Source organism: Somniosus microcephalus, chromosome 11, assembly GCF_052327205.1.
Source record: "Somniosus microcephalus isolate GS21.2 chromosome 11, FLI_Smic_1.0, whole genome shotgun sequence".
NCBI classification, from domain to species: Eukaryota; Metazoa; Chordata; class Chondrichthyes; order Squaliformes; family Somniosidae; genus Somniosus; species Somniosus microcephalus.
In genome coordinates this window covers 68,016,557-68,031,513 of record NC_140997.1, presented here as the reverse complement: position 1 = coordinate 68,031,513, position 14,957 = coordinate 68,016,557, and the positions used below count along the sequence as shown (strand labels likewise).

Sequence of the window (14,957 nt, the reverse complement as noted above, 5' to 3'; positions counted from 1 at the left end):
CTGAAGGTTCTTCTTCAGAGGAGGAATTTCATGGGTTCAATGTTCGTCCGAGGAGGACTACAGTAATGGAAATGGCTGGCATGGTGAAAAATGTAGGCCCAGGAAACCCTCTACGCCACCTCAGTGAACGTGATAGTGAGCAGTGGGTTGATGCAGATAGAGAAGTTGCTGTTGTGCATATGCTAAGTGATGATGAAATAATGGAGAATGTTTTGAATCCAAAGAAAGAAAAGGAAAGTGAGATGGAAACTGAAGAGGTTGAGATTTCTGAAGAGAACAAGATTTCTTGGGCTAAAGCTGCAGAAGATTTTGTTTCATTACTTAAATTTGCTGAAAGCCATTCTTACTATTCTGCCCAAGAAGTTATGCACCTCCATATTCTGCATTCCACCTTTCTACAAAGAAGGCAAGAGTCCACTAAGCAAGCAGACATCTGGGACATGTTTAGGAAAGCTTCCAAAAGAGTTGAAGCAGTGGAAGTGCCTGAAGAATCTGTTGAAGTGCATGATCCTGATGACCCAGCTGACATGGATATTCCTGGTGAACCAGTTGGCTTGGAATAAGTGTACAGTCAACCACAGTACTTTATACTGTACTGTACAGTCGTTTATAAGTTTTGTTACTGTTAAGTAATTAAAGAGTTATGGATTACCCTCAACTGGCAGTACTGTACTTAATCAAGCATCTTTCACCATCCATTGAACACATTCCGTAGGCGAGTACCCAATTACTGTATACTGCACATTTCTTGATTTTTTAATTTTTCTGTTAAAAATAGCCTGGGTAGATAACCCTCTCAGTCATCTGGAATTTTTGATAAACCGGCAACACGCCAGTCCCGGATACCAAAGAGTTTCCTGTACCTAGACTATTCTTCCCCATCAAGCTTAAGGAATCCCAAACAGTTACCAGTGTCTGAAGTATTGTACCTGCACAAACTGACCATTGAGAGGACTGACCCTCATTTGCGCAATTTCCTAGAAACCCATTTTTTGGCTGAACAAATTCAGATAATCATGATGCTTGAGGAACACGCCAACAATTTAAAACAACTGGGAACCCTCAAGAATGATATTTGGGAAGTACCTGTTTGACAAGGCACCCTGGGGAGCATGATCAGGAAATAATGAATTCAGTTGTCAATCAGTATTGAATAATATAAAATGGTCTAGAGCCCCTCGGGAAGGCATAGAGTATATGGGCGAAGGTCTAGGTGACCATCCAGGGATATGCCTGTGAAGGAACAGTTTCCCAGTGTTGGTCTTGTGGGCCAGTGCTAAACTCAACATCAACAACTTGCCATATTTTGCAAGGAAATGCATTCCTATTTTATGCTTTAATGAATTACATGACAAGCATTAAGAGCCAAGAGAGCTTGTTTACTATTCAACTGGAAACCTGGTGCAGATATACTGTTAAATACAGTGACACAAGAGACGGTCTGACTGACGAGCGTAAGAGAGCAAGTCTGAGACCTAACAAAAGAAAAAGAATATTGTTCAGGTGGCTCTTCCCTCATTTACAATTGAGGAAATGAGAGGAAAATTCACGGAGCGGCATATTTCAGTAGCCAGTTTATGGAGATGGGGTTCTGCATCATCCCCAAGTCATACTACTGTACCTAGATATTGAGCAGGAAAGGTGTGCTCTGGGTCATAGGGGACAGGGGAAGGTTCATTTACAGGAATAACTGCTGACAGCAAAGCAAAGTAATTATCTAATGCAACAACCCAAAAATTGTAACAGACAGATTTTGGTTAACAAAATGGAGGCTCATGGAGTAGGTGGGTCAGTGGCAGCTTGGATAAGGAATTGGCTTAAGGACAAAAAACAACAAATTGTGGTAAATGGCTGTTTTTCAGATTGGAGGATGGTAGACAGTGGTGTTCCCCAAGGGTCAGTGCTGGGGTCACTGCTTTTTTGATATATAATGGCCTGGATATTGGAATAGAGTAGAATTTCTAAATTTGCCGATGACACCAAACTTGGGGGTGTGGCAAACAGTGATGATACCAATTGACTGCAACAGGACATAGAAAGGCTAGCAGAATGGGCAGGCAAGTGGCAGATGGAATTTAATACAGAGAAGTGTGAGGTGATGCATTTTGGCAGAAGGAACAGGGAGAGGCAATATACACTTAATGGCACAGTTTTAAAGAGTGTGCAGGGACAGAGGGACCTGGGAGTTAATGTGCATAGGTCCCTGAAGGTGGCAGGACATATTGAGAGAGTGGTTACAAAGCATATGGGATCTTGGGCTTCATATATAGAGGTATTGAGTACAAAAGTAGAGAAGTTATGCTGAACCTTTATAAAGCACTGGTTAGGCCACAACTGGAGTATTGCATCCAGTTCTGGTCACCACACTTTAGGAAGGATGTGAAGGCCCTTGAGAGGGTGCAGAGGAGATTTACCAGAATGGTTCCGGGGATGGGGGATCTTAGCTACAAGGACAGGTTGGAGAAGCTGGATTTGTTTTCATTAGAGCAAAGGAGGTTGAGGGGTGATTTGATAGAGGTGTACAAGATTATGACGGGTTTGGATAGGCTAACCGGGGAAAGGCTGTTCCCACTGGTTGGTGGTACAAGGACTAGGACACAGATTTAAGGTTTTGGGCAAGAGGTACAGGGGGATGTGAGGAAAAACATTTTTACACAGCGAGTGATGAGGACCTGGGACTTGCAGTCGACGGAAGTGGTGGAAGCGGACACACTCAATGTTTTCAAGGGGAGACTGGATAGGCACTTGAAGGAAATAAACTTGCAGGGCTACAGGGATAGAGCGGGGGAAATGGGACTGACTGGATTGCTTTACAGAGAGCTGGCACGGACTCGATGGGCCAAATGGTCTCCTTCTGTGCCGTTATGACTATGATCATTATGCTCACAATTCACATAAGCAACTGAGAGGTGTGCAAAAGCTGCAAAGATCAAAAAAAAGCTACAAGAAAAAATTAAAGCAGCTACTGCCTCTCTTCCATAGTACCAACAATCTTCATTCAGAAACCCGAGGTATTTAACTTTTACTTGTTAATTGTGATCATTACATTCAAGTCCTCATTAAGTGCCAATCTGGAAAAACAATGGACAAGGAATAAAAAAAATGAAAGATCAGTACAATTGAGGGAATTTCATGCACCACAAAGAGACAGCGGCACAATGTAGGTGAAAAATGAAAGGATTAAAGTAGGGTATTAGCAGGTTACATGTCGTACAACAATACTGCAAAATATCAGCTTTCAACCTTTTCCAGTGTCACGATGTCCTTCCTGTAATAGAACAACCAATTCTGGAAGGACATTTTGGCATTGGAAAAGGTGCAACAAAGGGCTACCCACCTGATTCCTAGCAATAGAAACACCAATTGACCAAATAACCAGCAGTCATTTTATTTATTTTATTATGTTTTGCAGATTAAAGTTTGAAGGCAAGTCTCAGTAAAGGTCTGAAACATATTAAGTGTTCTCCCTACCCTTCGCAGTTTCTCTTGTTCCTTCTCTTGTTCAGCAATCAGCATGGAGAGTTGCAAGGTGTGTTGTTCTTCTAATTGCTTCCGCATTTCTACAAAAGCCATCATCTGCTTTGTGATAAGCTCTTCATCTGAATAAGAGGAGAAAAAATTAAATTGAACATTGAGCCCGCTTCTAAAAATACATCAGTCTGGATTTTGCAGTCAGCAGCATTACACTTGCCCAGATTTTCTATGGGTTTTTGCACTGGAACTTACGGTAATTAGAAATCCATTTCAGTGCAGCGCCCTCTACAGGTGATCTATTACCTGCGCGAACAGAGTAAGCAACTGTGTATCTCCTTAACCAATCAGATTGAAGAATCCAAAGTCTAAACCAGGAAGTGTAAGTTAGAATACTTAATTCAATGCCAAATCATGTACAGAAAACAAATTAAAGGAGGGAAATAAAGATGGGAATAAGAGAGATGAGAGAAAGAAAAAAGTAAAAAGAAAACTTATTTACATTTTTAAATTTTTTTAAAATTTCCAATAATTAAAATCTGAAGGAATGAGACTCCACACTTGTAAAATTTTCAGCGCCAGAGAGGTTGTTTGGCAGTAATTAAGATTTAAAAATCCACTTACGCTAGAATGGACAAGCCATAACCTTTTCTGGCAAGTTTAGTGTGCATCTATCATGCAAGTACAGCAACTTCACACATTCCATGTGTTTCAGTGCGGAGTCTCTGGGCGAGATACCGTGTAGTGAAGCTTCTGGAGGAGCAGGGCAACTCAGGCAGCTACTTCCTGATTTCCATGTTTAACTGCACATGTGCAGTTGCCAGAAGTTGCTGTCTGATTTACTCAACTGAGAGTGCCGATAGCCTCACCGTTATTTATACCACAAAATCTGGGTCAATTAATAGTTTATGTCTAACAACTGCTAATATGACGATGACTTTAAAATATCAAATGTTATAAATTTTAATCTTTCAATTCATAGAATATATTTGAAAATGTTTTTTAAAAAGCTAAAAAAATTAAATCCTTCCATTGATGTAATCGGTTAGTGGCTGTGGTCTGACCACCCCCCCAATACAAAGTAGTACCAGTACTATCCATCATGTTTCCCAATTAACAGAATGAGTTTATACAATCCGCTTAACTTCAGAGTTGCGAACACTCTAAAATCACAACAGAGTCACAGTCCCAACATGCCCGACAATGGGCTCTCCCATAATCAGCATCCAAAAACATTTGGAAAAGTCAGCCACTGATCCATTCCTTCTCCAATACAGATAACTTCTTGCTCGTTAGAATACATGCAAGGCTTCACTTTGAACTACAAATGCACCAAATGAAGTTATAACCACATTAACTTTGATACAGATGGAGGGGAATGTTATTCAAAATAACAGCTTGCAATCTTTTCCAGTGCCATGGTCTCCCTCCTATAATACAGTAACCAGTTCTGGTTGCCATGTTACAGGACGCACATGATGGAATGTGTACTAGATTTTCCTGATCTCTACACATGGACACCCACATCCCTCTGCTCCTCGCAGCTTCAAGTCTCTCCCCATTAAGAAAATATTGTGATTCGTCTTTCTCAGATTCAAAACAGATGACCTCACACTTGCTGTTTACTCGCCACACGAGTGGAGAAGTTCTAATCTGATTTACCCACCCTGTTCCCACATCGCTTCAACCCCTTTTCTTTCATCCACCTATCCAATCTAATCTTGAATGTTGCCGCAGTCTCCACCTCAATCCTAGAATTTAATTCCACAGCTTCAAAGCTCTGTATTGAAGTATCTCCTGCCCTCGGTTCTAAATCGTTTGTTTAATCTTGTATCTATGTTCCTTGCTCTTGTCCCCACAACTACTTAAAACAGTCTGCTTCCATCTACCCTGTCCTACTTTTTCATAATTTTAAACACTTCGATGATAGGTCCCCATAATCTGTGCTGTGCCAATAGAAATGTTTTAGCTCTTCTTTGTAATTACTCTTCCTCTTACCAAGCAGCATCCTAGTGAATGCTCTCCAACGCCTCCTATAGTGGGGAACTCGGCATTGCACACAGGAGGTTTTATGGAGGCTCATCTTTACCTCTTCACTTTTACATCTCGTGATAAAACCTAGAAGTCCATTAGTTCTTTTTTGAAAAACAGCCTCATCGACCAGAGATGCTGCTTTTTATGACCCGTGAACCTGTACCCCCAAATTCCTCTGCTCTTTTACAGCACCACGCCTACTTCCATTCAAAATATAATTCATGTAATTCTTTTTAACCAAAATGCAGCACCTCCCACTTACTGACACTGAATTCCACCTGCCACTTTTTAGCCCATTCCCCATCTTATCAGTATCTCTGCAGCTTCCTTTGACCTTCTAAATAATTAACTATACCTCCTATTTTGGCATCATCAGCAAATTTTACCACTCCATCTAGGCTTATATCCAAATCATCGATATACATAGGTGAACAGAAGTGGCCCCAGAACTGAATCCTGTGCAACACCACTATCCACTTCCAACCGCTTAAAAATACAAAACATTAATAAACTTGCAGAATGGGCGTGTAATTGGAAAACTAATTTCATCAATCAATATAGATAAATGAGAGGCGGTGCATTTTGGTAGGAAGAATAAGGAAGCCAGATACTCCTTCAAAAATAAAAGTCTAAATGAGGTAGAGGAGCAAAGGGATCGCGGAGTACAAATACACAAATCACTAAAAGTAGTGATGCAGGTTAAGAAGGCCTTTTAAAAAAACGAAGCACTGGGATTAATTTCTAAAGGGATAGAATTGAAAAGCAGAGAAGTTGTGTTAAAGTTGTATAGAATAGTGGTTAGACCACATTTGAAGTACTGTGAACAGTTCTGGTCTCCATATTATAGCAAAGATATAAAGGCACTGGAGAAGGTGCAAAAAAGACTCAAGGATGATACCAGAATTGAAAAGATACAACCATCAGGAAAGACTAAACAGGCTGGGCGCGTTTCTCTAGAAATGAGAAGGGTAAGGGGTGACTGGATAGAGGTCTTTAAGATTTTGAACAGGTTCGATAGGATAGATGTAGAGAATATATTTCTACTTTGAGACCAAAACTAGGGGGCATAAATACAAAATAGTCACTAATAAATCCATTAAGGCATTCAGGAGAAACTTATTTACTCAGAGTGGTTAGAATGTACTACCACAAGGAGTAGCCGAGACAAACAGCATAGATGCATTTAAGGGGAAGCTGGATAAACACACGAGGGAGAAAAGGTTATATTGACAGGGTTAGATGAAGAGGGGTGAGAGGAGGCTTGTGTGGAGCATAAACACTGGCATGGACCAGTTGGGCCGAATGGCTTGTTTCTGTGCTGTACATTCTATACAATAAATTGCCCTTAACTCCCACTCTCTGCTTTCTCCCTTCTAACCAATTCTTAATCCAGTTTGATATCTTATATGGTACCTTGGCAAAGGCTTTCCTAAAGTCCATATACACTACAGCCATTGCATTTCCTCCATCTACCATGTCTGTTATCTCTTCAAATAATTCTACAAGGTTTGTCAAGCACAATTGCCTCTTTTGAAATTCATGCTGGCAATTCTAACTATTTTCTCCTTATCTAGATATGTGGGTCTGCATTTTCCGATCCCTATGGGTGTGTACGAGCTGTGTACACACCCGTAGGGGCCTCGCAAGTGCCGGTTTCAGGCATGCGAACCGGCACTTCCGATGTCAAGAATGCTCTCAACAGATCCTGCGCCTGCCCAGGAGAAGGGCCTCTGCGGGCGGAGAGTTCAGCTTTCTGCACAACCTCTGCCCACTGAAAACCTTTTAAAATCTTACGCCTGGTAAAAGCAGCACCCCCCCCCTCCCCTTCCTGCATCTAGTCTGTCTAGTCCTGTTAGAATTTTATAAGTTTCAATGAGATCCCCTCTCATTCTTCTAAACCCCAGCGAGTATAAGCCCAATCTCCTCATACATCATTCCTGCCATCCCAGGTTTCAGCCAGGTGAATCTTCGCTGCACTCCCTCCATGGCAGGAACATCCTTCCTCAGATAAGACGACCAAAACTGCACACAATACTCAAGGTGTGGTCTCACCAAGGCCCTGTACAACTGCAGCAAGACATCCTTGCTCCTGTACTCGAATCCTCTCGCTACGAAGGCCAACATACCATTTGCCTCCCTAACCGCCTGCTGCACCTGCATGCTTACCTTCAGCGACCCAGGTCTCGTTGCACTTCCCCTTCTCCCAATCTATTGCCATTCAGATAATAATCTGCCTTATTAAATTAGAAGAAACTAATTTAATAAGTATTTTAAATTATTTCATCTTTCCTGATGCATTTGCAGAATTCTCCATAACCTTCAACATCAGAATTTACAGAAAATCACTTTTGCAACAAAAATGCAAAAACATTTTGAAACCTTAAAAAATTCTGCACTGTCTTAACAAGTTCCCATAACCTTATAGCAAATTAACAAATGTCAACTAGGTTATGTGCTAACTACACATCAGCAATAATTATTAGATCTCATCAGCAGCTTTGCAAGGAAAACACATAGGGACAATATAGCATTGTCACACAACTACAGGAAACTTCGCGAGATCCGGCACCGACGTGATGCCGATCTATGAAAACTTCCGGACAGACCAGCGCTAATGTTGAAGGATACGGAGGTTTTCATCTCCGTATCTGACAACAAACACTGTTGCTTAGCAACAGCTTGTAAACAGTCGGCCCGTACCTTGGAAGCGTCTCTGTAGCTTAGCAACAGCTTCAGAGAGGCTTTCCAGAGACTGACTTTTTTTTCTTCTAGCATTTTTTTAAACAAAGAAAAAAAAACTAACAAAACGGCTGCTGATTTCTGCCGTTAGATCGAGGTTTCCAGACATACAACCTCTGGATAAACCAAAGTTTCCTGTAGTACTATTTTATAGAGAACATGGTTAAGAAAAGAGAATTCAACTCTCTCTGTATCTCAAGAAAAAAGCTGTCCTTACCTATAGCATTAATATGGCTATTTAAAGGCACTTCAGTTTCACTCCTGCTAATAGGAACTCTCTGATGTCTCTCCTCTCGAGTCCACCTGCTCATCTCCTGAACACATGAGCCTGCAGTTTTAACAATGGACTCTTTGCTTTGGCACTTAAAGTATCCAGATCTAACTTACGTTTGGCTTTAGCTTCCATGCTGCTTTGTAGATGCTTTTCATTTTCAGAAGACATAACGGAGAAATCCATTTGTGGCCTTGTATTTTGGGTTTGCAGCAGCACTGGAGATGGATGTTTGACATCATAGGATTTGTTAAGCTCAACGGGTGAACCTTGTTTAGCCTTTTCAATCAGGCTGCTAGTCTTTTGGCCACTGAGATTAAGTTCATTCTGGGGTTCCAGTAGCTGGATTATTTCCTGCTTATGTACAAATAATGGAGAAGTCCTTTCCAAATCATATGAATCTTTGTGAATTAAGCTCCTCAATGGCACTTGAACTTCATTACCAACTATGGCTCCAAACATATTTATTTCAGATTTCCCAGAAGGTTCAGCGAACATATACTGTGAATTACTTTTTGTAGGAACATCATTTACCCTTGCCAAACATGTCGGAAGATCTTGCCGTTTCCTAGGAATTTTTTCAGTTTCTTCTTGACTGACGGCTGCTAAAGCTTCATTTGGCACTGCTCTCCTTACATCTAGACTACAAATATTTATTTTACCTTGATCTGTCCCAGGTAGCCCTTTGAACTTTTCTTTTGGGCTTAGCTCATAAGCATTCACTGGGTTATTAATGACAATATTGGTCGATGTCCTGGGACGTCTTTGGTGTATTTTGGGACTGCGACTTGGTTCAGGGTTAGGCAGTTTGGCATAGGATCCCATTAAGCTTTTAAGCAAACTGCTTTCACGTTCATATGCTGAGCTGCTTATCCAATCCTCATCTGAATCGGATTCCCTAGATAAGCCTTTTATTGACTTTGCTGGAAAGTCTACTTTTGATGAACTACATAAAACTGAAGTAGGCATGCTAACTGCTGTTTTATCATGCATTTCCAAGCTTTCACTGATCATAGAAGCAACTTGTGACTGCGAAGATGATCCCGCACTGCTTGATTTATCAACTATTACAGGACTAGAACTCCGACTTTTGTTACAGATTCGGTTTCTTTCTCTTTCCCAGTCATTGATCTTAACACCTTCATTTTCTTTATCAGAGTGGCTTTCATTTGTACCTTCCTTGGAAGCATTTTTCCCATTGCGTCGATTTTGTTCTCTCTCTACATATTCTCTTGACTTTTTAAGCAGATTCTGGAGACTCATTGCATAATGATCAGGAGATTCCTTTACAGGTGACAGTACATCAGTTTTTGATTCTTCTTTCTTAGGACTCACACATACTGAAAGAGTGTTATTAGATTGGATACTGCAAGTGGGTTTGGGAAGCTCACTTATTTGAGGGGAACAAATACACTTTTCAGAGTCTACAATGTCAAACTTGTCCTTTAATTTCAATAGCGGATTAGTTGATAGAATGATGTCCTCGGATTTGTCAGAATAGCTTGGGAAAACTGAAGAATGGTCAGTATGCTGTATTGTTGTGGAGCCATTTGTTGCATCAATTTTTGCTGGAGTTTGAGCAGCAGGGTCTTTGACACATTCAGTGGTACTTGGCACTTTCCATACCTTTAAAAAAAAGTTTAAAAAAATCAGAATTAACAATGCAAAATGTATTAATTTTATGTGACACCTGTCCGCTCTATGAAGCATACCTGTACTTTGGACAACATTTTATAATAATGCGACTTTTTCAGTACATTATGGAGCAGTTAATAACAGATTAAAAAAACGATATATTTTAAACTTCAATCAGACAAAATTGAAGTCTTAGCCTTTCAAAAAAGTCACCACTTATAATAATTATACACAATCTGAAAGCATCACCATCTCAAGTAAAATATTCAGAGACTGCAGGAGGTCCATTCGAAGTGAAGCATAAAATTTAATGTTTGTTGGTAACCGCTGGTAGTGTAACCTAACAAAATCCCATCATGTAATGTTTTGCTTTCGGTATCCAAGTAAACAATTGTAAACACAAGACGACAAGCCTTCTAAATTGGTTGCGATACATGGAAAGTCTTTTTGCTAGCTGCAAACATTACATTTTATGAATTGCTAACTAGCCATAGCAGCAAAATTTGATTTAAGAAAAGTAGCAACACCATTCATACCAACATAAATAATCTGGTTAAAAAAGCAAAGTGTTCATAAGGTAAAAACAGATTTAATTATTACTTGAATCCGTCAGGCCAACTCAGAGTTGCTTTATCAGAATTCTATTTAAAAGTTACAAAAGAATTAGGTTTAACTGAAACATCCAGCCCTGAAATTTCTCCACTGCGAAGATGCAAAAAAAAAATCACAATCTGGACAGTTTGGTGCAGGACCTCGTTAAGTTGGGTCTATGCACCTCTTTTTTTACCATTGAAAAAAAAACAGAACTGGGGGTGGGCAACTGCAGTCAACGTCTATCCTGCAGACATCACAAAGAAGTGGGAGTGGCAGGATGACATCGGCCACTGTAGGCAGGATACGGTAGTGTAGTAGTTATTCTACTGGACTAGTAATTCAGAGGCCTGGACTCATCGTCCAGGGAACGTAACTTCAAATCCCACCATGGCAGTTTGAGAATTTGGGAAAAATCTGAAATAAAAGGTTGGCACCAGTAAAGTGAGCACGAAGCTGTCGGGTTGTTGTAAAAACCCAACTGGTTCACTAATTTCTTTAGGGAAGGAAACCTACTGTCCTTACCCGGTCTGGCCTATACGTGACTCCAGCCCCACACCAATGTGGTTGACTCTTAATTGCCCAGCAAGCCACTCAGTTGTATCAAACAGCTATAAAAATACCAGGCGGACCACTCAGCGGCAAACTAGGCATAAAATCAGGACACGACAAATGCACAACCAGCTCCATCGACCCGGCAAAGTCCTCCTCGTTAACATCTGGGAACTGGTGCCAAAGTTAGGAGAGCTGTCCCACAGACTAATCAAGCAACAGCCATACTCACAAAATCATACGTTCGAGACTCCGCCATCACCATCCCTGGGTACGCCCTGTCCCACCAGCAGGACAAACTCACCAGACATGGGGGCACAATGGGATAGAGTCAGGGGGGGGGGGGAGGAAAATGGCCCAGGAGTCCTCAACATCGAATCCGGACCCAGTGATGTCTCATGGGCGAGGAAACGTCCTGCCGATTACCACTTACTACCCTCCCTCAGCTGATGAATCCGTAATCCTCCATGTTGAACACCTCTTGGAGGAAGCACTGAAGACAGAGAATGTACTCTGGGTGAGGTCTACAATCAAGAGTGGCTCGATGATACCACCATTGACCGAACTGGCCAAGTCCCAAAGGACATAGCTCCAGAGTGGACTTGTTTCACGTAATGGGAGAACCACATTACAGAATATCCTACTTGACCTGGTTCTCATTAAGCTACCGGTCGCAAATGTGCCGGTCCATGACACCATTGATAGGAGTAACTAGCACACAGTTCTTGTGGAGACTAAGAACCATCTGCACATTTAGGACATCCTCCATTGTGGTGTGTGGCACTTCTACCGTACTAAATAGGATAGATTAAGAACAGATCTGGCAGCTCAAAACTGGGCATCCATGAGGTGCTGTGGGCCATCAGAGTTGTATACCACCACAATTTAAAACTCAGGATTTGTCCTACTTTTTGTGGACAAAGAAAATCCAACTCACCCTATCAGCCTACTGACGGTCATCAGCAAAGTGAGGGAAGCAATCACCAATAATGCTATCAAGCAGCACTTACTTATCAATAACATGCATACCTATGCTCAGTTTGGGTTCTGCCAGGACCACACGTCTATAGACCTCATTACAGCCTTGCTCAAGTATGGTCACACAAGCTCAATTCCAGAGGCGAGGCGACAATGACTGCCGTTGACATTAAGGCAGTATTTGAGCAAGTGTGGCAGCAAGGAGCGCTAGTAAAACTTGAGTCAATGGACATCAGGGCAAAGCTCTCCAGTGGCTGGAGTCATACCTAGCACAAAAGGAAGATGGCTGTGGTTGATGGAGGCCAATCATCTCAGCCGCAGGAGTTCCTCAGGGCAGCGTCCTAGGCCTAATTATCTTCAACTGTTTCACCAATGACCTTCCATCCGTCATAGTCAGAATGGGGCTGTTCGGTGAGGATTGCACACTGTTCAGCTTCATTAGCAATTCCTCAGTTAATGAAGCAGTCCATGCCCACATGCAACAAGACCTGGACAACATCCAGGCTTGGGCTGATTAAGTGGCAAGTAATATTTGTGCCACATAAGTAACTGGCAATGACCATCTCCAATAAGAGAGCCTAACCACCTACCCTTGACATTCAATGGCATTACCAACACCAAACCCCCCACCATCAACATCCTGGGCATCATCATTGACCAGAAACTCAACTGGACCAGCTATATAAATGCCATGGCTACTAGAGCAGGTCAGAGGCTGGGTATTCAGTAGCAAGTGAATCATTTTCTAATTCCCCAAAGTCCCTCCACCACCTACAAGGCACAAATTAGGAGTGTGACAGAATACTCTCCACTTGGTTAGATGGGTGCAGCTGCAACACAAGCAACTCGACACCATCCAGAACAAAGCAGTCCCCTTGATCAGCAACTCATCCACGAGCCTAAACATTCCCCTCCTCCACCACTGGCTGCAGTGTGCACTATCTACAAGATGCATTGCAACAACTCACCAATGCTTCTTCGTCAGCACCTCCCGAACCCGCAACCTGCGCCACCTCAGAAGGACAAGGGCAGTGGGTGCATGGGAACACCATCACCACCAAGTTCCCCTCCAAATCACACATCATGACTTGGACATATATCACCATTTCTTTGTTGTTGCTGGATCCTAGAAATTCCCACCAAACAGTATTGTGGGAGCCTCTTCATCTCATGGACTGCAGTGGTTCAAGAAGACGACCCACCACCTTCTCACGGCAACTAGGGAAAGGCAATAGCCCCTATAAACAAAACATTCCTGCTTGTTCCACTTGCCTTGCGCTCAACAACATGGTGGGAAAGTAGCTGAATCAAAATTAGGAATTTCTTTAAGAATTTTGGCTGGCATAGTTGATCCACTTACTCTGAAGTAAGGTGCTACAGTGGTATCTGTCTCACCCCCCACCCTTCACTGAAGTGGGCACCCCATTAGCATCAACAACGGCACAGCCGACTGCCCAAAATATCTGAGGCAGGGACAAGAGCACTCGCCTTTATGGGGTAGCCGAAATTCCACCTAACCAAGATTCATCCTCAGGAGGCTGCCAATGGCATTTCTATGCTCCTTTCTCCGAACTTCCCTGATGACTCGGTGGGTAATTACGCCAGCTAGTGGGGTAGACAGCCACAAAGGCAGAAAAGACATGGGTTCAATACCTGGACTGTCCCAAGTTAGCTGGTAGGAGTGCTGCAATTAGCATCAGCACTTTGCTACTTCAACTAATCTGAGTTGCAATTGTCTTCATGCAGAGCCCCGACCCCCCAAAAAAGCAAAACCTGGACTCTGCGTATTTGAAACATTCTACTCATGTGAAGATAAAGTGTTAAACAACTTGAATTATCTAGCCCTATTTCTCCCTTCTTTTAAAATTTTTGCTCTCATCAGGATTAGTGATGTTAGTGCCAAGGAAGAAAATATTTTCATTTCAGACAGCTAGTGTCAGTATTAAGACTCTCAGGTCAGGTATAGCATAGCAAGAGGCAGAGTAAAGCACCCTCTACTTTACTCGTAATATGTGCAACAGCCCGAGCTTTAGGAGAGTGCCCCTACAGTACCAGTGTGGAATAACAACAGAAAACACTGGAAAAACTCAGCAAGCCAGGCAGCATCCGTGGAGAGAGAGAAAGAGAGTTAACGTTTCAGGTCTGGGACCCTTCATCAGAACTGGAAAAAGCTGGATATGTAACAGATATTAAGCAGGTGCAGAGACAGGAGGGGGAGGAAGGAATTGAAGGAACTGCACATGCTTAATATCTGTTACATCTCCAGCTTTTTCCAGTTCTGATGAAGGGTCCCTGACCTAAAACATTAACTCTGTTTCTCTCGCCACGGATGCTGCCTGGCCTGCTGAGCTTTTCCAGCATTTTCTGTTGTTATTTCAGATTTCCAGCATCCGCAGTATTTTGCTATTATATTAGTACCAGTGTGGCATTTTTCCATTTCCCAACCCAACCATCCTTTGGCCTGTCATAGTGGTTGCCAACGAATGCCAAACTTGAAGCAGTTGTAAATAGACCCTTTCCCACTAGAAGCAGGATTGAGTACTCACATTAGACCCATACAGCCAGCAGACAGTGAATGTTTTACCATCAGTCAGGACTGGATTTGAACCCAGGTCCCAGAGGCAAAAAGCCACGATCTAACCCACTGCACCATCTAGGGCCCAAAAGTTCACTTTTAAACAGCATC

The 14,957-nt window shown here is 42.2% G+C and overlaps 1 protein-coding gene across 1 annotated transcript in view; it reads right to left on the bottom strand.

Annotated features, from left to right (window-relative positions):
• The window catches only part of LOC147110650 (centriolar coiled-coil protein of 110 kDa-like), a 55,293-nt gene that overhangs the window by 24,805 nt on the left and 15,531 nt on the right, over positions 1-14,957 (bottom strand). Inside the window, 3 exon segments of the mRNA XM_086000831.1 lie at positions 3,472-3,599; positions 8,462-8,593; positions 8,596-10,141. Coding sequence (XP_085856957.1) covers positions 3,472-3,599; positions 8,462-8,593; positions 8,596-10,141 — 1,806 coding nt within the window.